This window comes from Anarrhichthys ocellatus, unplaced genomic scaffold (assembly GCF_004355925.1).
Source record: "Anarrhichthys ocellatus isolate YVR2014 unplaced genomic scaffold, GSC_Weel_1.0 scaffold1, whole genome shotgun sequence".
NCBI classification, from domain to species: Eukaryota; Metazoa; Chordata; class Actinopteri; order Perciformes; family Anarhichadidae; genus Anarrhichthys; species Anarrhichthys ocellatus.
In genome coordinates this window covers 15,277,078-15,300,044 of record NW_022280031.1, presented here as the reverse complement: position 1 = coordinate 15,300,044, position 22,967 = coordinate 15,277,078, and the positions used below count along the sequence as shown (strand labels likewise).

The window sequence follows — 22,967 nt, the reverse complement described above, 5'->3', positions numbered from 1 at the left end:
GTTAAAGTCTTTAAAAGCATCAAATATATGCACATTGTATCTGTTTTATTTTGCAGTTTCAAAAAAAAGTTGTTTCTACTTGAAAAGTTAACTAAAGTAGTTTTATTTTTAGGCTTCGAAACTTTTCTAACTTTAAAGAATAGGCGTACGAGGCGCACCTGAACGCACCAAAAGTCTCGGTCAATTAGTAGAGTTTAGACAGCGAGGAGAGCTTGCAGTCGGTCTGTGAGCGCCCCACCAATGACCAGCTAAAAAACGCCCCACAGCTCCGACTCAGATCTGCGGGGGTGGGGAGTCAACAAGTTTGGATTCGGGACTTTGAAAAACCATGGGATTCGAGCTGGACCGCTTCAAGGGCACCGTGGACCCGGATTTCAAATGCAACTTGTGCAATAAAGTCCTGGAGGACCCGCTGACGACTCCGTGCGGCCACGTCTTCTGCTCCGGCTGCGTGCTACCCTGGGTCGTCCAGCAGAGCAGCTGCCCCGTCAAATGTCAGCGGGTCTCCGCCAAAGAGCTGAACCACGTCCTGCCCCTGAAGAACCTCATCCTGAAGCTGGAGATCAAATGTGACAACCACGCGCGGGGCTGCGATGCGGTGGTGAAGCTGCAGCATCTGGCCGAGCACGCAGAGATGTGCGACTACACGCCGGCGAAGTGCAGGAACAGAGGGTGCGACGAGGTGCTCAACCTCCGGGACGTGGACGCCCACATGCGGGAGACGTGCGACTGCCGAGCGGTGGGGATTTGCGAGAGCGGCTGCGGCTTGACGCTCACCCACCGGGAGCAGAAGTCCAACGGCCACTGCTGCGTGAGAGCCCTGAAGGCGCACAACGGCGCGCTGCACTGCAAGATCATCAGCCTGGACAGAGAGTTCAAGAAGCAGACCATCCAAGCCAACAAGAGGGAGAAGTCGCTCCTGGCGCAACTTTCCGCCGTGCACAGCGAGCTGCAGATGACAGCTCTGAAATACCAGAAGAAATTCACCGAGTACAGCGAGAGGATCGACTCCCTCACCAAGACCGTGGCTTTTTCCTGCAAGGTAAGCACCGCTTCTTCTTTCAGGAGCCTCCACCACTCTTATCCACAGTTACTTTCTCGGGCCTTCTAGTAGTGCAAAATAACAATAAAACGGCAAAGAAGAAATGTGTTTTAATTATTCTGAAAAGTTCTGATAGTGCAGACACAGTCAGTACATTTTCTCCTCAAATATGTATTAACATATATTTTGTCCCCCTGGCATCCTGCAGTACAACTGTTTCAGGGCCAACTTTATGAACTTTCAAACATCTTTGCTTGCTCTCTGGGACTCACTTCCTCAGTTTACTGCACCTCCATGTTGTTTGGATAGTTCTTCTTTTTCCAAACTAGACCCCAGATGTAAATAGAACTTTTTGTGAGAGGATTTATCTGAGATCTGGATTGTCCTGCTTGGGGAGCTTTCAGGAGTCCCACAGCGCTCAGGAGATTGTTTCCTCGCTGTCTGCTTTGAGACATGTATGTCAGCTGTGCCTCTGGCCAGCTGGCAGTCAATGGGGGGAGGGCCAAATATTTACTGCAGTTCTGTACACAATAAGAGCCAGGCCCCAGTTATATTGCCTTCCTCGCAGCATGCTTGTTTGAGGCTCTCTGTCATCGGATCCCCCCCCCCGAAGACATTCATAACAAATTAAATCATGGATGTAGCAGTGTGGTACCGGCACCAAAGTTGGATGGGTGTTGTGGATATTATCAACACTTGAGGGTCTGGGAGTTCTGCAAAATCCTGTTGTTTTGTGGATACTGCAAACCATGATGTCAAGACACACAAAAGATGTTGAATTGTCTGCTGGTCACTAGTTAATAATGCATCTAAATCTGTGGGCTAACCATAGACTGTATATGGGGCCTAACACAGGCTCCTGTACAGAGCTTTGTAGGCCAACCCCCGAAAAGTAGCATCACACTGTTTTTTTTGGATTATTGTTAACTACACGGTTTGTTGTTCAAGATAATCCCCACCAATGAACACTACTTTTATGATTTTTGAAGTGTTTTTTTTTTTGTTTATTTTTAACACACGTAAAAGCTTCTAATATTTACTGAACAAAACCTTAGAATCTCTTATACTTATACTCAAAAAAAATAACATCCAAAAACCATAGACTGTATATAGGAAGTGAACGTATTCATCGTGACGTCACCTATTGGTTTGCGTGACTGCCGTTTTGAAGCCTGGAGGCCGTCGCCATCTTGTTTTTTCCGCAACCGATGAACGAAAGTTACCATGGAGTTACTTATCCATATATTTGGAATGTGGAGGAGTAACGTAGTCACGTCGGATACAGCTCTGGTTGTGGCAGCGACCTGTCAATCACAGTAATCCCGCCCTAAAGTTTACTCCGCTTTATGGTCTATTTTACCCTAAATGGACCGTAATTTACTAAATGAACATCATGCTGTATTGAAGAAGACTTGAAATTAGCGATTGAGACGATAAACGAAAATGTTTACAATGTTTACTGAGGTAATAAGTCATTTTCTCATAGACTTCTATACAATCGAACTTATTTTTGCATCCGGAGGAGTCGCCCCCTGCTGGTCAGTAGAGACAATGCACGTTTTAAGACACTTCTGCATTGGCTTCACTCGGCAGAACCGGAGGTTGCCGCCTGCCAAAATCCGATTGACTTCGAGACGAGCGAAGTTTGTTAGCACTCATTCCTGCAGCACTCTCGAGGAGAAAGCCCAGGAACCCCGGTGTAAAGGTGTTTTATGGCTCAAATTTAAAAACCTAATGCCTCCTGTAATGACCAATTATCAACACCATAAAGGACGCCGGAGTTCATAAGTCACTTAAGGAATTTAATTAGTGTACGCTGGTTGCACTGCTGCTGTGATCAGGAGTGGTCCCGGTGTAATCGGGTTATAAAGTTATAAAAATGTGTCCAAGAACAGGAGGAGGCGCTTCTGATTGGGCGCACACCGCTGGCAGTGTTGCATGAAGTAATGTGGTTGAATTGGAAACCTTTATGAGTTTTGTCCCTCTTTTAATTTTACACCTCTTAGCTCCCAATTTTTTGTCACTGAAGGGTCTTGCTCTGTTTCTCACACAACTGCACTTCTTGTTTAAGTGACATCTTTCAAAGACTTTACTCGTCTCTCTCTCTCTCTCTCTATTATTATTTTTTTTTCTCGCTTGGTGGTTTCATTTCTCTGTCATGGGCTCAGTTCCCAGCAAAATGCGTTCCGGTAGACTGGTTAAATTGCGCATCAAAAGCACCGATGCGGGGGGAAATGGTGAAATCGCTCGTGCTGGTGTACAGAAGCTCCCTGGGCCTGTAGCACAGCTGGTTATCATAGTTCATTTGACAGCGGCATTCCAGGCCTACACCGCTGAGATATACGTTCAGTGTATTGGCTCTGCTTATGTGAACAGAAGTCCCTTTTTCTGGAACGCCTTGAACACGCATAAAAGACCTGGGCATTGTTCCGGAAATCGCTCCCGTATAAGAGAGAGAGCAGGTCGGGAGGAGAGGAAACTACATTTGGTGGATGGTTTGTTGGAAAGCTTCTTTTTCTTCTTCTTGCTAGAGAGGCTTATTCATTGGGTTCAGTCAAGCAGGGAGCAGGATTGTTTGGTAGGAGAGCCTCAAACACGGCAATATGAAACGGAGCATCACAAGTGGGATTAGCCGCGGGAGACGGGCGACTTGCAGACTGCCACCGAAACGCTCTCAGAGCCCAGCTTCCTGTCTTTGCGATGTCACTGATCAATATGTTATCAGATTTGGTGACTATTAAACTCTCCCCACAGGGGGATGTTTTGACTCGTCAAAGCCCAGGTAGTGACATTTGGCTCCGTTTCATTCGAGTGGGCCAGCATCCACAATACCAGGAACCTGGAACAACTAAATGGATAGCATCCACTTAACTAGCCGCACTTCACAAATCCCCAAATTCCCGTGGTGAGAGGTGTCTAATGCGGATTTGTTGTGACATATTTCTCCCTCGAATCACTGTCGAAAAGAGACGGGTAACCTACTTCAGTTTGTTTTTTTTACCGTCTCCATCGCTCCTCGGCTTAGGCCTCCTGAACCAGATGGAGGATTTCAACGTCTTCTTTTAATATCTAGGCAGCGACTGTGAGGGAGATCAGGGATGACCTGGCTGCGTGGAATAACTGACTTGAGTTTCTAATAATAGTCCCAACACTTTTTTAAACACCGCAGCCAGAGCAATAAAACACACATGCACACTTTCCATTCAGCCTCAGATCTCTGCTTTTGAACCGAGCTCCTCTTCGGCTGCTCGCAGACGACAGTGTTTGCCGCTACTTGATGCGATAAAGAGCGTCTATCAAAATCACAAGACATCAAACGGATTAGGCCTCTGCTGAATTTGATTTGGGTAATCAAGGGCTCGATGTGACGAGGCTAATGGTGGTCTAATTTTAAAGCATGGATCTATGCGATCGTTTAACAGAATAAAGTAGCCCATTAGTTATCTTCGAACGCACGGGTGCCAATTGAACATGACGGAGATCAGATTAATAAAAGCTATCCAGAAGTCACTGAAAAACGTGGGCTAAGGCTGTTTCATTTGAAAGGAACCCTTCGAAGAAAGGAAGTGATTACCTTGCTTCATGCCTTAGCTTCACGGAGTGCAAAAGGATTTGTAATCTGCCATACATTTCATTCTGCATTGCAGTTCCTACTTTATTATTAGTGAAGAGGCAGACGGAGGGGAAGCGGTTTGATGCAGGACAGACTCGGAAAGTGTGACCGGTGCTGAGGTGAACGCTCGCAGTGAGCGCGCCAAGTCACCAGTTAGCGCCGTTTCGCTGCCAGCTTGCTCTCTTTTCCTCTGTAACAAACTGGCCCAGCCTTCTTTTCCCATTAAAGTTAATGGTAAATGTTTGTTTACTTGACATAGCTTCCATGTGTTGTTCTTCCCCCCCCCCCCCAAAGTGATGTCAGCGTGATAATGTTTTTGCCTTTTCGGCGGTTTATTTATTCTTATTTTTTATCACCTACGCATACCTTTTTGTTTAAGTAAATAAATACACAACCTCCTGAAGAGATTCCCTTCATTTCTTAGGGATTAGAGCTTTGCTAGAGTGTTCACAGATGTGGGGGGGAAAAACAACAATCCCTAATTACTCTGAGTTCATTTTTAATGGCTCTCGCTGACCAAATGTTAACACACCTTTAAAATCCATCCATTTTGAGGCTTTTTGGCCGATTCGGTGTGTCTACAAGTGGCTGAAATTACTTTTAATTCTCAACTCGGTTTCCACTTGATGCCCAACTGTCTACTTGTTGACAGTAACGGTTGCAGTCGGTTTAATGTGGAAGCATGTGTCGCTAATGCTGCAGGGGCCACGCATTCCCCGAATGGCCTGACATGCACATGATGGTCTTTTTAGAATACATGGCAGCCAGGACACTGTACATGCCGAGCTTTATATTTAGTCTCTCTGTGTCCCAGCGTGCTGGAGTGGCAGCTGAAATTACGTTACCTCATAACTTTCTTCTAAATCCTGCTTGGAAAAAAAAAAACAGATTAAGAGCTGACTCTGCGAGTTTCCCACAGGTTTTCATGTCATGTTGCCACTGAGTAGGGGGTCCTCTGGTGTATTGATTTACATAGGACAACAGTTTGTGAGAGGGATGGGCTGTTGGCTCTTCGGACTGGTCACTTCTGGTATTTGGGCGTGGCTAAGCCTCGGAGAGAGCTGAGGGTCAGGGCTGAACGATTTGAGGGAAATATTCAATTGTATTTTGTTTTGTAAATATTGGGATTGCGACTGAAATAGTGTGTTTGAAAAACACAATTTGTACCAAGCATAAGCACAAGATTCACAGCTTTTTGGGCGATAAGCTTAAGATATATTTAACCACGAGAGTCCAACAAATCTATCCACCAGCTCTCTTGTCGTCTCGACAACTGCAGAGCTAACCGTTGGCTAACTGTCGGTCCGAGTTAGCCGATTAGCTGGAATGTTTATTTTGAGAATGTCTCCCTACTCTTCTGGTCTCTTTGTGCGGTTAGTAATGTTTATCTTTCGACGGGACCATGGCTGAACGTTAACAGTACAGACACGTGCACGCAGAGAGCTAAGAGAACATGTCTCTGTTTTGTATGGCTAATGCATAATTACCGCCAATTAGCTACAGCAAAGATGAGCATGCCAGCTGTGTGTAAAACTTTAATTTCCTCCACCTCGGAAGAGTCTGTTAACTATGTGATATAATTTAGCTTTCGCGATTTGAGAGTTGGAATGCTTCAAACTGTGATTTTGACATAAAGTCAATGAATTGTTCCGCCCTATTGTGAAGATCTAACGTTTTCACTGTTCCACTTTCACATCACCTCTTAATGTGTAAATGCGGTTATTATTAACTTTCTCCCACCCTTACACCTTGCTCTGTTAGTAATATGTTGCGTTTGAGCGCCTCTGTTATCTTCTACTAAGTTAGATTATTTGTTGGTCGTGTTTTTCTGCCCTGCTCTTCCTCCTTAAGTACCCAGTCCAATCATCCTGTCGCTCATCTGGAGTTAATAATAGATTATTACGTTATAACCTCCTGCCTTCACTTTGTTACACGTGTCTCTCCTCTGTCTGTCTGTCTGTAGGAAGGCGAGACTAAAAGCGTGACGGTCGTCCTTCTTCGTGAGGGCGGATCTCTGGGTTTTAACATCGTAGGAGGAAGGCCATGCGCGGTAGGTTGAAAGCCGAGCGTCTCGGAGGTTTCGTCTCTCCCCCCGGTGATCAGCCAAGTGTCGTATGGCAACCCAGGAATGACTAGCATGTACACTCGAAGCACCACAAGGTCTCTCTGTACTGACTGACACAGCGTAGACAGTCATGCATGTGTTCTCCAGTCTGTGGATAGATGGACCGCATCTATTACATTTTTATTGTGTTTATATATTGGTCTGGTTTGGGGGATTTGGCATTACAGATTAAAAAAACTATAATTAATTTTATGAGAGTTAAATCTGGGATTGTGGCTTTCACCGCAGTTGTTTTGTCTCTAATTGAGGGGATTTTGGTTATGGGGTAAACACAGGGTCTTTCATCCTGGCCTGAACCTTTCACAGCCGCTATGTTTTCGACCTCGGGGCTCTGAAGTAAAAGGCATTAATGATGCCACACGCTCTCGCTGAGTGAAGGGTTGAAAATATCACCGGGTTACGACTCTACCTTCCATACATGGCGCTTCTTTCTGCAGCCCAGGGCCCATTCAAATGGTGTTCCCCGTATCTGTTTCATCGGGACTGTACTCGACTGTTACAGGGCTGTTTTTCCACTGCCGCGGGGACGCACTTTTCTAATTCATCATAGTAAAACTTTTTATAGCGGGAAACTATAAAAAGATCCACGCATAAAGAGCATGGTTTTTTTTTTTGTTTTTTCTACCGGACTCCACGGTCTCGTAGATTTGCGACCTTTCTCGCTCTCGTGTGACAGAACCATGCATCAAACCCGACCATGAGAGAGCGGAGATAATACTTGGCTTTCACTTTCCCCGCTAGCCTCAAATCAGCAGTCTGTGTAAGAAGCTATTCATTAAAATGGAAATAGCTAATATCCCCGTAGCCTTTGACACATGTGTTTCATGTGGCTGTTATTCTGGCATGGCTTGGTAAAAGCAATCAGCCAGCCAGGTTTTTGCGGTCTCTGAGAGGACTAGTTTTTCTACAACTCTGAACAATTGGGGCAAGTTGTATAAGGCAAAGCAGTGAGCTTGTCAAAAAAACAAAATGAGTAGCAAAGCATTGCGGCGTTAACACTGTACATGATGCCCCTGAAAGAGGAAGCGGACCAGAAATAATTAATTAGTTAGCGTGCTGTGACTTCTGAGGTTTCTTTAAGTATACCATTAAATTGCAGTTGTGTTGCAGCAGGAGAGCAGAACGCATCTCATGTGGGTTTTAAAGAGAGTGCAAGCTGTGACTCTGGGGTCACGGCCACAGTGTTCGATGTATTCTCCCTCATGTCCATCCAGCATGTCCACATGTCCAGGATCTGCTCTTCAGGCCTGGGAAGCATCTGAATGTGAAGCTAACCCTTAAGTCCGCACTCAAGGGGAGGGTCAAAGGGTCGCTTTACCCAAATTACAAATAGACTCGGCGGGGTATCTAACCGTCCAGATAATATTATTATATTTGGTTTTCCTGTGCCCAGATTTTGAAATTGCTGTTTTCATAATGTGAAAACAGCTGACGGTGAAATCTGTGGATTAATCTGAGTAACTTTTAAATTACTTCTGGAAAGACATGCTGCTATTTGATGGTGGCCACCCGTCGTTTTTCAGAACTAGATTCAGTTCAACCTCCTCTTTATTGGGCTGGCAGCAGAAGTTTCAGAGAGGGATACCTTGAAACGTTGGCACATAAAACTAGAACTATCTGCTTGGCTACAAAGCTGAGTTAGGATGATCTAAGATGCTGTTTTTTCATTTTGGTGAACTGACCCTTCAACTTGGTAGACGCTCAAAACGTATTTGTTTGGTGGGGGCAAACTGTAGTAAAACATTTTAGTGTGAGATTTACTTCCTGTTTAGAGCTATAAATTTCAAAGATTTTGACAGAAATGTGTACGCTATTATTCTCCTCAACAATCGGAGCTCGGTGGTTTTATTATCGTCCAGACAATAACTGCAATTTATTCCACAGGACGACAATGACAGCACTTCGAGTGAGGGGATCTTTGTATCCAAGGTCATCGAGGAAGGTCCGGCGGACAAGGAAGAGGGCCTTCAAATCCACGACAGAATAATAGAGGTATGTGGCTTCCACTACACTGTTGGTGTTTCAGAGGGAGGAGGTTGATGTACTGCACTGTAGATGGGGGGGGGGGGTTGGAATATGTGACAGCTGCTGTCTGCCCTATAAAGATGACGACAGCGAGGAAGCACGAACCCACAACTCAATATTTATGTTCCTGTGACTTTAGAAAATTAAACTGAGAGCAGCAAAATGTGACACGTCGAATTACGCTTTGGGCTTTTATTTCAGCTCAAGGAAGTAAATCTTCCTTGAGCTTTGTTAAGTGGGGCACCGCTGCATATAGACCGGTTTAAACCTGAGGCGAGGTCGTCTTGTCTCTTGTCTTGCCCGGGTGAGAAAGGGCCCAGTGTTTCGCTTCCGAGCTGACAAATCCCTTACGACAGAGCTGCCGTGTAGCATCCTCCTCTCGCCTTTAAACCGAATTCCATGATTTGGAGAGGCCAGCTCGCCCTCGGGTCAACTTGAGGGATGCGTTGACAAACTCGACATCACAAAGGTTCCCTTCAATAGAACAGTTGTCATGCAGAATGTCACAATGGCTGCATTGAACGGAGAGTTTATGTGGATTACAAGTGTGTGTGTGTGTGTGTGTGTGTGTGTGTGTGTGTGTGTGTGTGTGTGTGTGTGCTGCCGCCCGCCGCAAGATGACAAGTATGGTTCGTTGCAGTCTTTATTGTCAGACTTCAGTGAAATTGCTCCTTGCTCATTTCGGCCCGGCACATTGCTCGCAGATATTTTTGTGGAAAGTGTTTGCAAGAAAAGGAGACTCTGAAATCTGGATCATCGATCGCTCTATCCCGTCATTCGCGCAAAGAGTCCTCTGGCACCAGCTGTGGTTCTAAATATTGTGGCTGCAATTACGGCGACACCATAACTGAGATGGGACATGTTTCTAATCTCTCCCAGCGACACTCTCAAAGCTCTCTGCAACTGGAGATCACCCGACAGAGGGCAGGTTGAACCAGCGATTCACTCGTGTCCTGGTGAGTTGAGGCCAAGGAGAGACTCCAAAGTGGGCCACAAGCTGATGAGAGGAGAGAGAGATTAGCTCACATGTCACATGAACGTGTACGAGTGGAGCTAAAATGTGTGTCTTTGCGTGTTTTCAGCCTGTGCGTGTGTGGATGTTTGGGAATCATGTCGACGGGCCACATGTTGCTGTATTCTGTTACTTGAGAAGATATCTTGTGTAGGATTTCACGTTGAGACAGCCATTCACACTTTATCGGCTTAAAAAAAAATAAAAATAAGGTACAGATTTTGCTTTAGGATAATGCTGCGCTTGTGTGTGTGTCTAGTTTATTATGAGCCATTGTGGGTGAAGTCACAGAATCTCTCCGATGAGGAGCAGAGACGACGCAAAGAGCCTAAGGAGGCAGCAAAGCACCCTATTAAGTGACCTTTTCTTTTCAAGAGGTGAGGCATTAGTAGACAAAAAGCAACAAAATAAATCACCCATGCCATTGAAAGAGAAAAGCATAGGCAGTTCTGGGTTGTCTCTTTTTCATCTGATGGGAAACCTGATAGTGAAAGCGGTTCGGATTTCGAAGGCCTCCCTCTTTGTTCACCGGTTCAAGCAGAAAGTTCCGTCTCACGGTTTTTCAGGCCACAATAACAAACGCAACGTCAATACGATGTGCTTGCAAGTGTGTGGGTTGCATGTTTAACCTCCGGTGATTGGGTCTGTGAACTTTAAAGTTTAAAGTGGTGGATCAAAGTAATTCGAAACCCGCAGCGCCCAAAGGCAGTTTCATATTCATACTCGTAGCTCCGACCTATTTAGCATCCTGTGTGGGACGCAGCAGCGTCTTAGAAGAACGGAAGTCTTCAAATCTGATTTCTCATCACACCTCTCAGGAATTAAAAAAAAATTTCAGGCAAATACTGTTTGACATGAGTGGCTTTCACATATATCTACAGAAATAGTTTTAGTACACTTTTGATAAGCCTTACAGGGAAGATGTTATCTTAGAGTATCTGTATATCTTAGGATTCTCTGCCCAAAAGATCGCGTAACCCACAGAGATATAGTTAAAGTCCGAAAGCTTCATGCCCAGTCTGAAAGGTTTTAGCTTAAATCAGCTCTTGTCAGTTGGAGCTGCAATGAGTGAGTTTAAACTTTTCAGATTTACTGTACCTTTTAAGGTGTTGGCTCCAACATTTCTTCAGCCTCCTGGTTTTCCGTATCTTAAAGCTGCCTCTACTCGCATTTCTTTTTCCTACACCTTCTGGCCACGTGATGAACGGAAGTTTATGATTCACTCTCCTTCCAGCTCTCGTTTGGTTATAGCTTGCTAGATGTGCCGCTATGTTCACTCGTTGTGGACTTTGTCTGTCGGTTGGTGCTGAGCAAGTAGCTCACGGTGCGTTTATAAGATTTGTATGCCTCCATACACCACCGACAGCCGTGGTCAGCAACATTGTTTTCTGGTCCGTCCCTCCAGATCGTTCTAGTGGTCGGGACATCTCAGGAGCACCCGGAGGGCACAAATATCCACCTGGGACTCGAGGTTGAACTGATAAGAATTTGGTGGTCAAAGGTCACTTTGACCTCACGGAGCACACTTCATACCTCAATAGAGCAGACTTGGCGACTTCGTTCAGGTCATTTGATCTACTTTGATGTAAACATAAGGATTAGTGCAGCTGTAGAGATACATTTCCGTTGCTGTGGAAAGCAAATGTTTTGCTCTTAAAACACAGCAAGTTTTGACAGCCATTCACACGGGCATAGCCTCTCACCGCTGCGTGGGGATCCGCCGCACTGCAAAAGAACAATCGTATGACACGGAGCGGCGAAAAGCACGTTCACCTGAGGAGGCAGAAACGCACAGCCGCGGAGCTGTTTGCTCTTCCTGTAGTAGAGGTGTCGGTTCCAGTAAGTCTATATGGATGTTGCATGTACATGGCGATCCACGGCTCGTCCGTTTATAACAGGCTCTTAGCGGGGGAGTGAGATAGCAGATGGCTGTCCTCTAACTGAGCTACAGGCTGGTATGAATCAGCACATGAATGCCTCCTTGTTCGGCCGGACATTTTTTTTTTTTCTCATAAAAACCTGGAGCTGCTGTGTTTGCTTTCGCCGAGGCCCCTCCGCGAGCTGCAAAGTCTTAGCACTCTAGTCAGGATCTGCCCGTGTTTGCCACCTGGGACTTCATGAATAAGTTCTGATTCAGTGTTACGAGGGGATCGGTCTGGTGCGAAAGTGCCCTGGCTTGTTCTCTAATCATCCACCTCTGCTTGCATGCCATGTTAGTGAGTGCTTTACATATTTGCCGTATATAAAAGTTACCTTTCTTCAATGTCACTTCACATTGAGCAATGCTGGAACACTTTTTATTTTTTTCTCCTCACAAAACTGACCTTCTGTTTTCTTCAAGCCTCTTTGCTTGCGCAACACGACTAAGCCAATGTCACAATCCCAGAGTTAACCGTGCCTGAGCTCTCCGAGTGGAGGGGATGTTTTCTGCGTGGGCTTCTCCCCGAGTGAAAATAGGAAGAGAATGGAGACGCCTGAGCTGCTGTTGTAAATGTCGCCTTGTAAATCTCCCCAGCAAACATTCTAAGGTCGCAGGGGGCAAACGGCAACAACTACTTTTAAAATAAACTGACATTTGGGGGGGGGGGGGGGCAATTTTAATGTGGAGGACGAGGTAGGGGGCAGGAATGTGTCCCTGCTAAGACAATGTTTGCATACATATATATGTCCACTTAACGTTGTTTTGAATTAAAACGTGGAGATTTGAAGGCCAAAATTTAACAACAACCCTTTGTGTCATCCGCCAAACACGGAGCAAAAAACATAGCGGGCATGTGCGTGCCGGCACAGTTTTAAATTATAACCGCTGGTGCAAGTTGGAGGAGTCTGGTGGAGAAATACCAGGGGTCACTATCAGGCGTGTCTGAAATGCAAAATAGAGTGCTCTAAACACAGCATTGTATTATTCGAAGGATTTAAAATCAAACCTTCATCCTTAGACTCGGATCAGCTTTATTGTGTTTGACACAACCTGTTCCCATGACCATATAGCCATACGGCTTATGCTAATTATCAAAGAATCAATGGGCTTTTGGCCTTGTGGCTAAAGTTAACTCCTTTTGAAGTTGCATAACACCTGAGGAAAAATTTGTTTAGCATTTTATCAAGAGTAATTTCACATCGATGTGGAGCAGTGAAACTCCTCGAGGTGGCACATCTGCGTTTTCTTACCCGTCGCTGGCTGTGTGAGTAGCGAGGTTACCCACGGTGAGCCACTAAACACCTCAAACCTCCCCACGGTTACTTTAAGTGTCAAGTCACAAGAGCCAGAGACAGATGAAAAGCCCAGCCCGATAGCACTTAGCTGTGCCCGACAGAAACGTGAAGTGAGCCGTGTAGGAGGTGGGACCGAAAGCGTGCATGTCAATGAGCTTTTATTTCTCCTCTGGTGTCGGGGTCGCCATCCAACCAAGTGAGGTGTTTGAGAAAGAAATTGGAAGCAGGACGCTGCCTTTTGCTGCAAATCTAGCCACATCGCTTTTGACCTTTTTAGACATTCCAGATATTATTCTGATCCCTGGAAATATAGCAGGTCAGTAATGTGGATTCAATGTCTAAAGGTAAGTAATGGAACAGTTGTTGTGGTTATTTCAGAACGTTGCATCACTTTAATGTAATGCAGCCTTTAAATACACGGAAGAGACAACACTTATGCCATATTACGAAATCAAAGACCTAGTCTCGTATCACTGTAATCAATATTATATTAATATGTTGCGCAGCCCCACCTGGAAGGCTGTGATGACATAAAGCTCAGCATGTTTACATCTGATTCAGTGAGTGTTCAGTAACATTCTCTATTCATTTTTTTTGGCATGTTGCGCAACGCTGATCTCGATTGTTTACAAGCTCTGAATGAAGCCGTATAGTTGATGAGTCCACTGATGTATCATAGAGTATAGCTCTGCAGCACTTGATGTCATTGAATCTGACAGCGTTTTTCATGCGACGGTGTATTCAGCATGTCAGATTACAACCAAAGTGTGCGGTTGACTAGACCCTGCAGTCACTAATAAGTTGTCACAGCACATGGCGTCCTCCGTAGGGCATGTGCCAAAAAGTTCCCCCCAGGCGTTATTTCTGACCCCGGAGGGCTACGAGGAACAGACACAGAAGTTATTTCCCTACGGGGGATCACATGTTGTTTGGCATTCTTCGGCAAGAAGCAGGCCTTTGTCAGGCTCTTTATTGGATTCGGGCCCCTGTGCAGGCAGTGTGTTTATTCCCCAGACGGGTGAGCTGAATGTGGCACCGCTCTGTATTCTCCTGTCCGGCCCCTAGACAGGATGAATCCAGCCCCGTGGGGCTAAGCGGGCCAATCCGAGCGGCGATCCACATTCCTGTGCCCCGTGGTCCAGCTGAGGCCGGAGCGGGACATTAAATCAAATCTAACTTTAAAGGGTCCATAATCAGCTTCTGGTGGTAGCCGCTGCCCTATGCAGAGCCGGGCTTTTAAGAAGTGAGGACAAGCACACCTTTGTTTTCCACTGCTCTATATGGGGAAGGGGAGGGGGGGGGGGGAAGAAAAAAAAATTAAGATGTGGAGTCGTCTCAGTCTAGAGATGTTGTGAGGTGAGCTTATGCCTCGCTGCAGCCAGAAGGCCGCTTTTGTGTCCGTCCCTGAACACACAGAGAATATTGTATTTTCCACTCGGTTTGAACAGCTTGCGTCCTCAAAGGCAGACCAGCACACTTGATGATTTTTTTTATTTTTTTTTGTGGAGACACACAGTCTGGGCCTACTGTAAATGTGTTTGCTCTCCTCCAACACAGCCTCGCTGAGCAGCTCCGGGTTCATTTATGGCGCCTACAAGGTTTAGAAGGGGAGGGCAGAAATAGACAGGTGTAATTAAGGCTAAATTTCCTGCCAGTCAATCACTGGTCTTGTGTAAATGGATCAGAAACAATCGTCTCGGGTTGCTCTGCCAGCTGCTTCTCATGTCAGCCAGACCCCCGAGCACAGACTGCCCACCGACTCCTAATTAACTACCCTCAATTAAACCCTAATAAGCTGATTAACAGACCCTTAGTTGTGCTGTAATGGCCCGTCGTTTCCTCCCAGTGCCCCTCTGAAATGCATCCTGACTGCAGCATGTTAATCCCCGCCCACTCTCTCCTCTCTCTCTCTGTTTGGTCCTACCTCTCTCTCTCTCTTTCTCTCTGGCAGGACAGAGATTGGTTTAGCACACTCGAACACAAGTGTGTTTCCATCTGGCTGAATACCGGAGACAGAAAGTTTCAAGCGATTTTTAGATAAATAGACTGAAAGACGGATAATCCGAGTAAAGTGAGTCGTTTGCCGTTTCCTCTCGTACCATCAATTTAAGATTTACATAACATTTCCTAACTAAATCATGATAAGTGCCTCGGAATTTTAAAAACTAGTCGGGCAAACAGTAAAATTTGCTTTGGCACAAGTAGTGTTAGAAATAAAAACACACCAAAACATATTCTACAGTATCCCAGTAAAGCCACAGGTTATTGTTGCTTCTATGGTACATGAAGATGTCACCTCAAGGTCCATTTAGTAGCTGCTCTGGAGCTTTTGATCATATTTTACATGATCTTCATCAGAAGATATAGTTCGCCAACTTGCCATGTAAAAAAAAAAAAAATGTAAGTGCAAAAACCCAAATGTGTGATGTTATCTAGTTTTACAACGGACACTCTGCTTTCTGGCTTTGACAAAGAGCAGTTCATGTTTACGAATACAGATTTTTAAAAAAATTTTCCAGGGCCGTGAAAAAGACATAGGTATTCTTAATTTAGTTGGTGTTCCCCTTTAGAGGCCTTTACACACCGCCAGGTATATTTTGCATTAAAACTATTTATGCCAGCAGCGATGTAAATTTGCGACAGTTGCAACCCTTTTTTTTTTTTTCAATAAAAGGTTTGAATAGATTTGCGCGGGCAGAGGGCCGACCACTGGGATCCTGTTGACCCAGAGCAGCGTCTGGCAGTCTGTCTGAGGTCAATTGTTATATAGGCTAAGTTAGTGTAAGCTATTTTATTGAGTTTTTCTTTTGGCGAAAGGCTCTGAGGGAAGCTGAGTTCCCCCTCTCAAACAGTTACGCAGTGTATATAGGGCTTTTATTGTGAAAGGTAATAACGGAAGTTGTTTTTTTCAAGGTGGAGTAATAAAGTATGCCATCTTGGTTCGTGCTACGGAGCCTCCCTGCCATTGTACACTGTAGTGTACATTTTGAATATGTCCATTTCACACAACGTGATTGGTCGATGCTTTTATTTGCAGTGTGAAAGCTCAGAAAAATCGACCTTGTTGCGGAAAAATAAAAAAATGCTGCCTTTTCGCCACGTAACATTCGTGTTCTGTGTGAACGTACTCGCAGAATGTGCCTAGAATCCAGTTTCCCTAAACTGTGTATTTCAAATATACACCAACATCTTTCAGCCAAAATGACTCCAATCCGTCCGCATACCAAGAAACCCTAGATGAGGCTGAGATGCTCTGCCACATTGCAGTATCAGTGGTCCACTCTAGCCCCATGGTGGTCTCCTGCTCAACCGCACCAACAAAAGAGCCGAGCAATGCAGCTTTCTCAATGTTTGAGATGATCGCATCAGGAACCTCTCGAGGGAACACAAACGGTGAAGCAGAAAACGGTGGCACGGTCCTGAAACCACCAGCATAATATGAAAGCGTTGACAGTTTCCCCCAGATGTGTCGTCCGTTGTGTAGACCACAGTTTAAAACTCTGCGCTCCTGCATGTAAGAAGCTGTAAATCTCTCTGCTGGGTTCCTGCTGCAGAGCAGCCAGGAATCGTGAATCGGCCTCTCTTACTCATCTCCGCCTGATCTTTCGGGACAGTCAGCAGAAATGACTCCACGCGGTAAAATACTTCACCGCGGTGGTTTTGTCAAATAAACTAAAAGTGCTTAACGTTAGGCCCATATAGAGGTCGTGCGTTCCACTTAGAGCTGATAGATAGCGGCATTATGGCAAACATAAAAACTAAGTGGGCACCGGTGATTGAGGGAATGCTCCATGAAGGGGAATCATTTAAGTGGAGACACAGGCTGCCAAGCCTCAGCAGTAGACTTAAGAATAAATCACAAGATGTTGACAATGTTTGTTGCTGCATTTCATATGAAACTTGCTTTTTATAGATAGTCAGTTGAACAATAACCCCGCTTGTATCTCTTTTGGCTCAACTGGATTCTCGTGAGTCTGTTTTTTATGTTCAGTGCCCACATTTTCATGATACACATCGGGACTATCCTGTTTTTATTACACAGGTTCCATCTCTCACTACTTGTCGTTAGCCACTGTGACACGCGTATTTGTTTCTATGGAAATGGCTGTGTGCTGACATGGATTGTGAGGGCATTGAATGATCCAACGTTGGTCCCTCAGCAGATTATAGGCTATAGATGTCCCTCATCAGTCATTACCCCAGAGTGAGCTTGTCTTCTCATGTGGAATCACTGCAGTTGTTGCTCCAGCGAGATGATGAAGTGGACTTCATTTATTTTAACCACAACTCTGTATGACTTTAATCTAAACTTGCTGTTGTTCATGTACAGTAGGTTTGACTCTTTTTTTTGTTTTTTTCCTTTTTACTGTGTCAGAGTTGTGCTTCTCTGGCTCCATCTACCCTTGAAGAGAGACTTAACAGATATTTTTATTTTTTTTCTCCCCGCTTACCCCCCCAGCAAAAGACATGAAAAAATTACGAGTTTAACGTCGTCCGGCGGACCTCAGCCAGAGTGCTGGGTGCCGGCTACACGGAGGGAAGCCAAACATCATTAATTTGCACATACCACCCCAATTGTACTCAGTTGGTTGAAAATCTGCAAAGTTTCTCTTTCAGCTCACAATGTTTTCCATTCTGAAGCACTTTGTCTGATCCGAACTCAAGTTAATGAAACTTCAGGGACAATAATAAGAATTTGTTGGATGTGGTTTGTAAACACAACATTCAAAGTTTGCCCCTCCTCCCAAGCTCAACGCCACCAGAAACCGACACCCCCTGGCGGCTGAGGTCCTCGGTTGAGGGTTTTGGAACCAGCAGATGGCAGGATCTTTGCAGAGACTAGGTCTAGCATTCAAGTACTTTAGGGTGGGCGAGGGACGTGCTTCGGGTTTGGTGCTTTCGCTGTAGAGCAGGCGATGACGGCCACACAGCGCATGATAAATGTAGTGGCGTCTAGTACACTCAATCTCTACCTAATGCAAACGAGTCCGGCCAGGGCGGTGAGTTTGGCTCACGAGTAGGCATTTAAGATCAAATTTAGCCATTTCATTGCCTATTTGTTACCACAAATGTTGTCAGACGCGTATTTGAAATGGCTCTGTAAGCGGAGTTGTGTAGACTGTGATGTTTTTGCTAACTCGCAGTGTGCATTTTATGCGTTCTGTTACACTGTGTTTGTGCAGCACTTCTCCTGATCTAGAGCTAAAAAAAAAAGTCTCAGCAACATGGCTTTTCCGAAATGAATCACTCCTTGGTGTTAAAGTGCCAGTCTGACCTTCAGAACGAGTCTGAAGCAGTTCTGAAGCGAGCCTAATCAGCCTGTGCTCACTGCATTACCACGGCCACGGCCAGCACTGCTGCCAACAGATGTTGGGTTTCATTTTGTGAGGCTCCGTTCGAACTTAACGGGTGCAAAACACACTGGGTTACATCACCGTACATAATTGTCCCTCCTCTACGTGACAGATGTTCACTAATAATATGAGCTAATTGGAATACATCAACATGTTTTCTTGGGAGAACTTTAGCACATGTTGATACACCTGCTCTCATTCAACTTTAACTTCTTTGGTTTGGTTCACAAAAAGGAAGCAAGCTTTAAACAATGAGTTAAGACAATGTTTGGTTGTTGCATGTTTGGATATTCCAACAGTGGACTCAAGTTCCACAGAATCTCCGCAACCGTTTCAGGGCAACAGGTGTTTCGGTTTAGCGAGTGACCGTGGTAACTGGTGACTTTCAGCCTGATGCGTCTGTGGTTAAATGAATGATTGAAAGCTTTTACGAGGACACCTACATGTTCTGTGCGTGTTTTCAACAGCTGCCGTCACCACGTGCAACAAAGGACGCCTCTGGCCAAGGGTCACCAGCTAACACGGTCACTCCTTAGACTGAAACACCGGCAACGTCTTTGGCTGGAAGCTAATAAAAGTGTTGATGTGTGTATGTCATGATATTTGACGTTTTGTGACAATACACGCTAGGTTTAGCCACCAAAAACATGTATATATCCAGCCACTAAATATGCGTTCTACCCACTCTCTAATAGCACAAGGATCGAGAAAGTCACAATCTTTGGTGGTTAAGGCCCTTGCACAGCTTGACAATCTCCGCCGTGTGTCCGTTGCCAAATAGCAAGCACACACTTGCGTGCATCATCATTGTTAACAAACTATAAAAGGATGGTTTGACTGGCAGTGATGAGCCAGAGTTAAGAAGCGTACCCACGGTTTTCTTCACTGTACCGACTAATCCCAGCTACACACCCCTCTTTAGACATGCTTCCTATTCTCCACAGCCTCTCCGGAGGAGGTCTGGAGCTCCCCTCCATGCACCGCCCAGCAAGTGGAACTGGCGGCCGCTGCGCTGCCTTTTGTCTCATGCAAATGTGTGCAAATAAAAAAAGCATTGTTCATCAGCGCCGTTCTCCGTCTCCGTTACGCCGCTTTGCTCTGGCCTTTCACTTGTTCCCCCGGGAGAGATGTTCCCTGTCAAGTGTCACCTCTCCGTCTCATTCAAGACTTCTTCTTCCCCTTTTGACACAAAGCCAGGAGGAATGGCCTTCGCCGGCTCATTGAGCAAGCTTTTCAGTTATCAGCCATAGGGAGAAGAGGAGTGAGATATATTCTGCACTCAGACATCCCTTGTGCTCATGTCTTATTTTTTTCCCCCTCCCCTCAGAGGATGACTTATTCTACAGTGGGAAGTAAAGTGTGCTCTCTCCCATTACTCCCCTTCCTCTGAGTGTATACAGGTGCTCTCCATGCAACATGTTTCGTATCGCCGTCTAAGCTTTTTTTCGCATCACTGAATATTAGGGGACATGCTGTAGTTGGAAAGGAGCTACTATGAATTTGAATCTCCCTGTTCGGAGCTCACCTTGTGAATATCTGATTTTCTGTGTTTCAGCATGAGCTTGCAGAACTGTTTTATCAAAAGCACATGTTTAATAACATGTCTCCCCCCTTCACTCACTGGCACACCTTGTATCTGGGGTTGAATAGGTTGTGTCCACAACTTTGTGTAGATTGTGACATACGATAGTGCTCAGGCAGGGAAAATAACTGTCAGGCTCAGGAGAAGCCCAGGGACCACCGGCTGAGAGCACAGAGCCCCGTGCCAAGTTCAACGCCAAGGTGTCAATAAAGATGGCCTTTACTCCCCGCTAACAGAGGTGCGCTTTGATTAGAACACCAGCAACAGTATGCAGCATTTAATCAGCGAGGTATGCCAGCCGACGAGCAGTGGCGGCCATTTTGTCGGCATCTTGGAGTGAGATCTAAAGAGATTTCCCCCTTCTTCCCTCCGCAATTCCAGCGGTGTGCTTGGCCAAATGGGTGATTGATATGTGCAGGTGGTAAAGGGTGTCCTAACGTGAAACGGAATGTTTTCCCTCCTTGCCATCTTATGAAAACAGTAGTGTGGAAGCAGAGAGTCGAGGCAGGCCAGGGAAAGAAAATAGAAGTGTCGTTTAACGTTTAATGTCTCTAACATCATGCCTATTCCGGCTAGACAATAGGCCTTTTGTAAGTCCATTCTAGGCTCTTTACTTAATACCATAAGCCCATCTGACTTGGGCTTACTTTAAAATGCAAGGAAATTTTGCCTTTTGTCACTACAGTTTCCACACTCCCCTCTTCAGCGACAGTTTACCCTGAAAATAAATGGAAGGAGGCTGCCAAGAGGAAAGATGGAAAATTATAGCAGGGTAAAGCAGGGAGCCTTTTCTCCTGCAGAGTGCTGGCGTGTTTCGGTTTATTTGCACCGGTGAAAGTCAGGGGGGAGTCTGCGCAGGTTGAAATGCTGGGATGCAATCATGTGTCTGGCAAAAAAAGAAGAGTTTATGCTCTGGTTATGGTCCAAAAGGAGCCTGGAATTGTTTTTTTCTGATATACTAGATCTCAGAATATATGATATCATTTATTCTGCAGAGGGCCATTTGTCTTTGGATGTTTGGGTCAGGGTCAGGGAAGGAGTTCACCCACCTAACCCTCCTTAAATTCTTGGCTTATGTTCAGTCTAGCTTTTGCTAATCACAAGGTCACCATCCCCTGGATACGACCTAGATTCACACCAGATATCTCTTTCTCTTTTGTTTTCCCTATCGTATGGCTTCATCTCCAGTTATTCTGCCAGGCCAGGACACGCAGTCTTGGCGATAACAGAATAAGAGCACAACATGGAGAGTATGAGAGCTCAGGAATCCAGCCACCTGAAGCAGGACTGATGTAGATAAAGCAGAATCTGAACCCCACAGTAAGGGGAAAACAGCGTCGCTCTGTTTGGCTGTGAAATCCCGTTGACTTTGCTTAAAGATTTAGTTTTCTTTTCCTGGAATTTCTACCGTCCTTCTTAGAGACGGAGAGGCTGCGAACTAACAAGGCTGGTTTTAACACTGTGGACTCTCTGCTATATCAGGCCAGCAGCTGCTGTCTCTCAGCAAAGTGATGCTGGATACCGGGGCTTGGCTTCCACACACACCGGATCTTACACAAGACCCCCCCCCCGAAAAAAATAAAAAACACAACCCCAGCTTTATCTGTGATTTTATTAGTAGGGGAAATAAAAACATTTATTCCCGTCTGACAGGAAGCCTTGAGTGTCTGGATAATATATAGTGTGTGCTGCACAGCTGCTGTCTTACACTGCTGTCGAAGATACAAACAAGGTATCGCAGGTAAAGGGTGTGCGTTGCGCTTCGTCACTCACATTCCTCGACTCGGAGCCAAAGAAATGTAAGCCCTCTCCCAGCTGTCCCTTGGTTGGCACATCAAGACAAGACCTCTATCGGATTTTTGGAGAATTTGAGTTGGTGCTGTTTGAACAGTACTGCTGCAGCTCCGTCTGTACAGACAACAGCCTCAGGCCCCGATCAGACAGATCGCAGGCGGGAAAACGCGGGGCACAATGCGCTGCCTTGTTGTTACACGATCAGTCAGTTTCTTCTTTTTTTTTTTTTTTTTTTTTTGTGCAGTTAGCCGCTTCTTTATTGTTGTTAAGTAACCAGAGAATGAGTGCTAACGTTAGCTTGGCACAAGTCATGAAATGTACGCTTGGTAGCATCTACTGTAATAAGTTTCCGTTCAGATCGTGGTAACTACGGTTGGTGAAGTCATATAGCTCCGGGTATCGAGCAGCAGTCACCACAAGGAGAAAAATAACAAAAACCTGCCAATGATGTTGGGCGTGAGGCGCTTAGCAAGGCTAAAGCAGGCGGTTAAACGATTCACTGGGGTTGAAAACAATTACGAAACGGTCTAATCCAACAGCAACACAGGGTCAATATAGCTGGGACCGCTAACCCAGCTCAAACTCCCCAACATAAGTGGGTCCACATAAACATTTTGATATTGTATTTTTTTTTTCTGTATGCCACAAATCGTTTTCACTTTCCAAAAGCCACTAGATTTGATGGTTGCAATAACATTTTCAAACATTATCACTGCGCGTCAAACCTGCCGTGAAAATATGAACCACATGTCTGGCCGTCTTCTGCGCATAAAGGTATATGTGAAGGAGGAAGAAAGCGTCTCTGTCTCATCTGGACCTCCTCCCAGTCCCTTACCTCCAAGCAGTCGACTCTCTCCTGCAGACAAACCACAACCGCAGCACGTAGCACTGACATACTCTCCCGCTACCCAGAAAAGCGTTTTTGCCTCCTACGAGAAACATTTCAACTTCCAGAAATCGCATAATTCAAACAATAATTAGGAAATGTTCTTGGCACCGACTAGCCCCTAAGTTCACGTTTCAGGTAGGGGTTAGACAGAGAAGTGGTTCCAGACTGTTAATGTCTGTCACAGCAGCAGAGGCAGAGGCCTGTGATTATTTTGGTGCAAAGGTCCAAATAAACCCTGTGTGGGTCGCGACCTCACTGATCTGAACCAAATGTGCTGCGCTTTGTGTCCTTTGTTGAAAGACTCACCGTGCAGAG

General features: G+C 45.5%; 1 protein-coding gene across 3 annotated transcripts in view; it reads left to right on the top strand.

Moving 5' to 3' along the window:
* Positions 1-211: 211 nt before the first annotated feature.
* pdzrn3b (PDZ domain containing RING finger 3b) overlaps positions 212-22,967 on the top strand; it is an 88,371-nt gene continuing 65,615 nt past the window's right edge. Inside the window, exons 1-3 of one of the 3 annotated variants that reach the window (XM_031853932.1) lie at positions 212-1,042; positions 6,619-6,705; positions 8,665-8,772. In XM_031853932.1, the coding sequence (XP_031709792.1) occupies positions 329-1,042; positions 6,619-6,705; positions 8,665-8,772 (909 nt within the window). In that variant the 5' untranslated portion in view covers positions 212-328. The remainder of the gene's footprint in view (positions 1,043-6,618; positions 6,706-8,664; positions 8,773-22,967) is intronic. The other 2 variants (XM_031853940.1, XM_031853948.1) reach the window with 2 other exon arrangements.